Genomic DNA, 7,449 nt, shown 5'->3' with positions numbered 1-7,449 from the left:
TACTACAGAAAAATGTTTCCATTTTGGGAAATTCCCCAAGACAAAAGCGTCTTTCGAGCTAACCGTGAGGACAAATCAATAAAAATCTGGCTACCGGTGAGGACAAATCAATAAAAGAGAAAATGGATTTTCAATAATTTGCCATAATAGTGATATGTGATTATAAGTTCCTAAAGATTTTCCTGTTATACTTTAGAAATAAAAAGTTGATTCATTTTTCTGGATAATGTCTCAGTGTTTTCATTAGGGGGTTTCTATAAAGATCTGAATCACAATAAAAAGATTACTTCAGAGCTAGGATAAAATTTTGCCTGTCATAAACACTAAATGTTAAAACCTGTGTTGCGTTTAACAACTTACACAGAAGCTTTATGCCTAGGAAAACAATATATAAAGTAAAACAGTAATTTTTCAAACTCTGCAAAGTTCAACTAATTTAGATAACACAAGCTTGGAAATGCAAGATTGGCTAAAAATTTTAAAATATTACAAATCCTATTAACATGCTAATTAAGTTTATTAGAATATTTTAATTTCCTAGCAATAGCACTTACTTTTTACTATAAATATTTCATCATATGGACAGACAGGCTCATCTTTTATTATCAGTCAAGGTTGGTATGCTAAATTATAACTTAGCTCATGTGCTCTCAACAAGTATCTCAAGGATAAATTAAAATTTCCATTAAAAAACCCAACTGACTTAAAATGTACAGACCACAAAAGTGCTATATTCATCCTTTGTGGGGAAAACAACATCAGAAATTTGTGTTTTTGTTTTAAGTATTTTCATGGTGGAAGAAAAAAACTTTATAGATAATTGTGAATGAGATAGTTAGGTAAGACCAAAAAAAAGCATTATTTCTGTATCATTAAATTTCCTAACACTTGCTCTTCTTTTAAATTAATTATGAGTTGTATATGAAAGGTGTAATAATCAGAAAAACACAAGGCTGTTTTTAAACTAACTTGCTCAGATGTTTCCAGCCTCTAAACCTGGAAAATAACATCGAAGTTTCAAACTGATGCCATACCTTTTCTGGGGAACACAATGGTGAGCTGTCGCTTCTGTCTTTGTTGTATGCACACACGGCGCCTTGCATGCACACCGAAAAACCACCTGGGGGTGGGGGTATACTGTACCTCAGGAGTCAATGTTCAAAGTCTTTAATTGTGAGCACCTTGAATGAGGTTCCAGAGGGGACAAATTTGAGCCATGAGGTGTCCGCAAACGGGGAGCCACATTGAAAACTGTGAAATGTCTTTGTATAAAATTATCCCCAGATCTTTACAGGATAGGTCAAACCTGCAGGATTTAAATGTCATGTAAAATGTCACTATGTGAAAAACCACTTCAGAAGCACATTGCCCACTCTTCTCTGAACCAATGATGTTTCTCTAATTGCCTTTAACCATACTATCTTTAAATGAAAAGTTTTATTGATATTGTGGTTTTGACACTTAATAGCTGTGTGACCTCAGGCAAATTCCTTAATTTCTCTGGCCTTAATGTCCTCATTTGTGAAATGGTGTGGCAGGGATTAAATGAGTTTATGTGCCTGGCACATAATAACCACTCTGTGTCAGTTGTTAATACTGGTATTAACTCATCTATTATGTTAACTCATAATGTTTGCAGAGCAGCCATCAGCACAAAATTTAAAAAATCAATTATAACACAATTCATACTTTTTCCTAAATGTAAAAAGACTTGATTTTTAAAAAAGTTCCTAAGACCCCAAGATGACTATCACTTGGCTCAGAATTATCTATCCTAAGCACATCTGGATTCTTTCCAGCTTTAAAATCCACCTCCCCCACCCCCAACTAATTTCATGCACCAGGGGCCTCCTATTGCATCAGAAGTGAACTTGCAAGACTTTGTACCTGACCCTTCTAAGGCATGCCTCCCAGGCACAGGACTGGAAAGGAGATGAGTTCCTGCCAGTTAAGATGATGCTGAGTGACAGCAACAAACAGGTTTCCCTCCTTCAGGGTATTCCTCACTGCCTTCCTTCCCCCACATACATTTGATTGCTAGCCTGCAGGCACATCCCTATACTCTAAATATGTGCAAACGGATCTAAATTTATCCCTGGTTGGCTCTTTCTCTCTGGTTGGCCCTGCCCATAGCTAGAGATGAGCAAGAAGGACCCACTAACTGCCTGGGCAGTCCATTTTCCAAACCTTTGAAGGAGATCTGGAGAGAACAGAATGCACCAAATCAGTAGCTCCCACAGATCACACTCTCAGCTTTCCCATGTGAGGAAAACAGAGCTGATCAAGGAAGAAAGCTGAACTAAATTTATAAGCTACTTAGCGGGCTATGAAGCTAGAGTGGTCACTTCTGCCATCACTTTGCTATTGGTATACCATCTAGTGGTCACCTATCAGCTCTGGGAAGTTGAGAACGGTAATTTCAGTTTAAATCTTTACGTCAGGATTTAATATCAAACAGGGGGATGCTCTTTGCTTCTGCTGCTTGTCTTAGACAAGCACATGAGGGTCCCAAAGAAGCTGACTCCTGTAGTGAGTTAAAGCAGATCTCAATCTCTGGAATTTTTAATTGTAGGACTTTTCCTGGAGAAATTTTATTTTAATGTCAATATTCTAGGAGGCAGGCAAATTCAAGGCAAAAGAGTATACTAAATCACAGACACAGTGACAATGCAAATATTTAGTGCTAGTGGTTTAGTCTGTTATTTCCCAACATGGTATAGGTGGCCAGCAGGTTTCCATTTATTTTATTTTATTTTTACAAAACAAGCAAATGCTTACTTTATCATGAGCACACATGAAATTATATAGAAACACAGATGAACTGCTTGAAATGCAAATACTCTTTGGTTTACTCATCAAAATAGCCAATATAAAAAAAAAGCAAAAACCTTATCAGTTAAATAAAAAAGCAATGTTCTTTATTTACCTACCAAACCTTACTAAACATTGAAATGCATTAATTTTCATTCTCGTGTTCTGTAGCAATAGCTTTTCTTCCCTTTTGTCCTTCATCCCCCTAAATTATTTTGATGGGATCATCTCTTAAATAAAGATTGTCTTATTTTTCTTAAAAACACTTACTTTTTATTGTCCCAATATCAAGAACGACCTAGATTTTCTCTTTTTCTCTTACATTTGAAATGGATATTGAAAATGGAGACTCCATCAGCACATTTTTCAAGATAACATGAAAGTTAAGCCCCCAACAAGCATTTCAAGGCAACGTCATGTGACTGCATTTAGGGGAATTATCATGCTTTGGGAAGCATCACTGTCAGTACTGAACTCGATTCCAGAAGCATATTCTTATATTAGGCATTATTCATTATGTCAAATACAGTTGGTTTCCACGATATTAATTTCAGAGAAATAGTTTTCTATTTTTCTGAAGGTTCGAATTTAACTGTCTTAATTCTTGAATGTCTTAATTCTTAATTAAGAGTTAATTCTTGAATGTCAATGACAAAAATCTTTAACAAAAGAATCTTTAACAAAAAGTAGACTTGAAAATGGAATAGTTTCAAAAGAAGAAATGACAGCAAGAGAAATTTCTTGGCTTTTTAAAAGACGTACATATACAAAGTAAGGACTAAAAGTGAATCAAAATACATAACCTGTACACTTTAGAAATATCCAATGTGCCACCAGCATAACTGCCCTAAAAAAGATGTCTTGAGGTTTGGAGCCATACATACTTTTCTCTGTATAACTCTATACCTGCATTATGCAATCAAACATCTTCCCGATGATCTGTTAAACCTTAGGAAGCTTTTAACTACAATTTTTGGCAATGTGCTTTTCTTCAAATAAAATCAGCCTCATAAAACATTATCATTAATGTCTGACAATCGAACTGAGCAAAGTCTTTCTGAAATATGCATAAACCTTAAAAAAATTCTTTTTTTCCTTCATAAATCAACCGTGCTCCATCTGCAAATAAATCATGAGCAGTCACAATCTTAATTCACATGCTCATATGTTCTCTTCATCCAGCATTTTGTTGATACCATCACAAAGTTTTTGTAAGTGGGGTTTAAAATTTCCAAAGGGATTATACAAGGCCGCCAAAAAATCACAATCTGAAAAATGATCAAAGACATTATTAATCCGTCCGTGTGACTTTGTGGTGAGGTGACGCTGAATGATTTGGTGGAGCATCTCTCTGCATTCGTTTAGCAGCCTGGATAACACATTCCGGTCAAAGGTGTAATCCACCTGATGGAAACTGACCACGGTCATAGCAAGTTGATGAACCTTCTTCTTAAATTTCTCCATCAGGGCTAACTCATCTTGATTAAACTGGTTATTCCTGTAAAGAATGGCCAGCTTAATGACTGTTTTGATGAGGTTTTTGATGATTTTCTCTGCCTCCTTCTTGTTCTGAGTGTACTCCTTGGTCACCCGATAGAGCTCATCTAGCACTTCACTGCTCGTGTCATCGATTAAGGTGGTAGCGATGGATTTGGATACCATTTTACCCAAGATCTTCTTTTGTGCCTGAACGGCCAAGTTTTTGGAATTAAAGACATCTGTGGCCACTAAAAACAAAGGACGGATAAAAAAAAAAAATCAGCAAATATCTGTGAGAGAAGCAAATTAAAAAAACAGATATTAAGGTATATATTCCTTCTCATTTTCCCACCATATGGTTTACCTCCCATCTACTGACATTAGTTTCTGTTTAGAAAGGAAATTTTTAAAAAATTCCCTACATTTCTGGGCATTAGGTTCTCATTTGTGACATTAACAGGTTACGCATAATCTTTAAAGCCTTAGGCAATTCAAGTATTTTATACCTTCTGCTATGTAGTCAATATTTTGTTTAGAAGTTAAAGGATTCAACTTATTTAAAAATAACTTTTTCTGACTATAAAAACAGTATGTCTCACGAGGCAATAAGTTTTCATGCAATTTTTCCCTAGTTTAACTTTATAAGAAATCCATCAAAAACATAAAATCGACCCGACTGTTCCCTGGGCAACAGTAACCATGAACAATTTAAAGAAACGCATTTAAATGTAAGAGGGACAAATGACAAAGCCGTGATATCGAGTAAAAAGGCAAATTCATGGAAGCAAATCAAAAGGAGATCCCTGCTTTATAATCCAGTTGCAAAAAGTCAAATTTCTCAAGACATTGGCCAGTACCTACCAATTCGGCCATCCTAACCTCCCTAAATTTCAACTCCAGAAGCTGAGTGTTAGAAAACAAATATTCCTTGGAGCACCTATTGTCACTTGCTATTTCTGATGAATAGTCACTGTTCCCTTTAAATTTGTATATACTTTGAGGAAATAAACCCACTGTATGCGCTAAAAAAAAACATGCTACATGAACAACACACTCCGAAAAAGCCGATGCTTAGAGTTTACTATTGGAAATATCAGTTAATTTGACAGAGGTTTGAGATACATATATTAAGTTGCATGTGTTAAATATCAATGAGACATTCTGTGATGTTCCTAGTTTACAGCCAGTCAGTGCTCAATAAATGTTTATTCTGCAAATGAAGTTTAGTTTTTCTCCAGAATCTTCCCTCACTCTGTGCATGCTGCTCCACTACACCTGTGCTTTCTCTCTATTCTCCAAGGTACTCAGAGCTGTAGCTTTTGAGGTCTCCATTCCACCTGTGGGTCCAGAAGCAGCTTTTCTCTCTGCATGTATCAGTGTATAAGCCTACGCCTGGGTGTTGGAAAGCATTCGGTGATGAAAGATAAAAAGCTTAGAAATACAGATATGTAAGAATGAGTCAGGGCATCAATGATATAAAATTATTTCTAGTTTGGATAGGCTAGCAACATCAGAAAACTAAAGGGCAGCTGCTCCCTAATCCAGGTTGAGGATATATAAGGAGAGTGACTCCCTCAGTGTGGAACTGCCATGTTTGATTTAAAGGCTGGGCCAAAGTAGCTCATGGTATACACTACAGGTAGCTGCAAAGGGGTTCCTGATGACCAAAACATCATTCATTAATATACAGGCCCTACACCCTGAAAGAACATCTTGATTGAACTAGAAATCGTACCCTCAAATAAATGTCGATATTTAAACGTCTGAAACGGGAACTGAAACTGCAGAAGAAGTAACGAAATATATTTTGAGAAAGAAAAGGAAAGTGAAAAAGCATGAGAAATAGCTAACTCCGTGAAGGTTTCTAAGCTTTTTTAAAATTTTCATCATTTAAGCAGTAGTCTATTTCCAACTCTATTCTTCAACGGTTTGCAAAAGAGCATATGGGTCAGTTCGCACTAAAGAACTGATACAGAAAAACATGGCACGCATGTAGTTGATATTACTATATTAAGATCAGGGACTATCTTCCATTACTGAACTTATGATACAGACTTTAACAAATGAATAAATCTAATTTATATAGAGAGGGATGCTCCAGAAAATATATATTATTTTTGTTTGGTATTTATATAATAAATAAGACACTACAAATTGATGCAAGTGAAAAAGATTATTTAATAAATAGGATGGATTCACAGTTGGCTATTTGGAAAAAATATACAGATTTAGAGTCTTACCTCATATCATACGTCAATTAAATGAAAGAAAAAATAAGATAGAAGAAAACGAAGGTGAATATTTATGCAATTCCTAGATCTCAGGATGGGAAATATCTTGAATACTTAAAAACAATGGGAAAATATCATAACATTTGTGATGACTAAATTTGACTGTAAGCATTAGGGGAAAAAAAAAAAAGCGATGCTCCAAAATTTTCAGATACACGATAAGTAACTCAGGATTTCAGGAATTCAATTTATATAAGGTTGAACAGTTATTCTCTTTTTAATCTATTACAATGTGGCACAGTCTACAAACATCCCATCTGGGATTTAGTGCAATGCTTGTTAGATCAAAATACTGTAGTAGAATGTGAAATAACCGAAACTAGAGAAAGAAGGGTTGGAAATATTCTTCTGTTCTCCTTTTTCCAAGGACTTGCAAGTTTGCACCTCTTGCAAGCTACTTTTCTTATTAAATCTAAATGTCCCATTTAACTTCAAACATAAAGACCTAACAAAAACTGTGGTGTAGTGCTTTTAACTTCCTGCAAGAGAAAGCATAAAAGGCAAGGCTAATGTCAACTAAGCAAGATTATTCCCCATTTACTGGTAACCAAGTCCAAATCAGGACAGAGAAGTTGATCTCTGAGGCTTTCACATTTGTCTCAGAGGTGTTTCAAACCCTCTTCTAGAAACACAGCAGCAGCTTCATACTCTCATTTTATTCTTTGGATTATATTGGGTATAATCCATCTTTCAAAATGAGAATGAAGCTCTTTCTCCCACAGGGAAGACAAGCATGCAGCAGATTTCTTTTCTAGTGTTAGTGAAGGCTTTTTCAAAGCCAACTAGAGGTTGTGGCTGAGAGTTGCTAGCCAAGACTGTGTGGTCTGTGATCATGAAATATGATTTTTTTCCCCTAGCATTAACTGCC

General features: G+C 35.7%; 1 protein-coding gene across 2 annotated transcripts in view; it reads right to left on the bottom strand.

The window, feature by feature from the left end:
* Positions 1 to 2,662: 2,662 nt before the first annotated feature.
* TNFAIP8 (TNF alpha induced protein 8) overlaps positions 2,663 to 7,449 on the bottom strand; it is a 102,494-nt gene continuing 97,707 nt past the window's right edge. For both annotated transcript variants that reach the window (XM_015590315.2, XM_006913305.3), the window contains exon 2: positions 2,663 to 4,538. In XM_015590315.2, the coding sequence (XP_015445801.1) occupies positions 3,973 to 4,538 (566 nt within the window). In that variant the 3' untranslated portion in view covers positions 2,663 to 3,972. The remainder of the gene's footprint in view (positions 4,539 to 7,449) is intronic.

This window comes from Pteropus alecto, unplaced genomic scaffold (genome assembly GCF_000325575.1).
Source record: "Pteropus alecto unplaced genomic scaffold, ASM32557v1 scaffold20, whole genome shotgun sequence".
NCBI classification, from domain to species: domain Eukaryota; kingdom Metazoa; phylum Chordata; class Mammalia; order Chiroptera; family Pteropodidae; genus Pteropus; species Pteropus alecto.
Note: the sequence above shows the minus strand (reverse complement) of the source record. Positions and strands in the feature narration are given on the sequence as shown.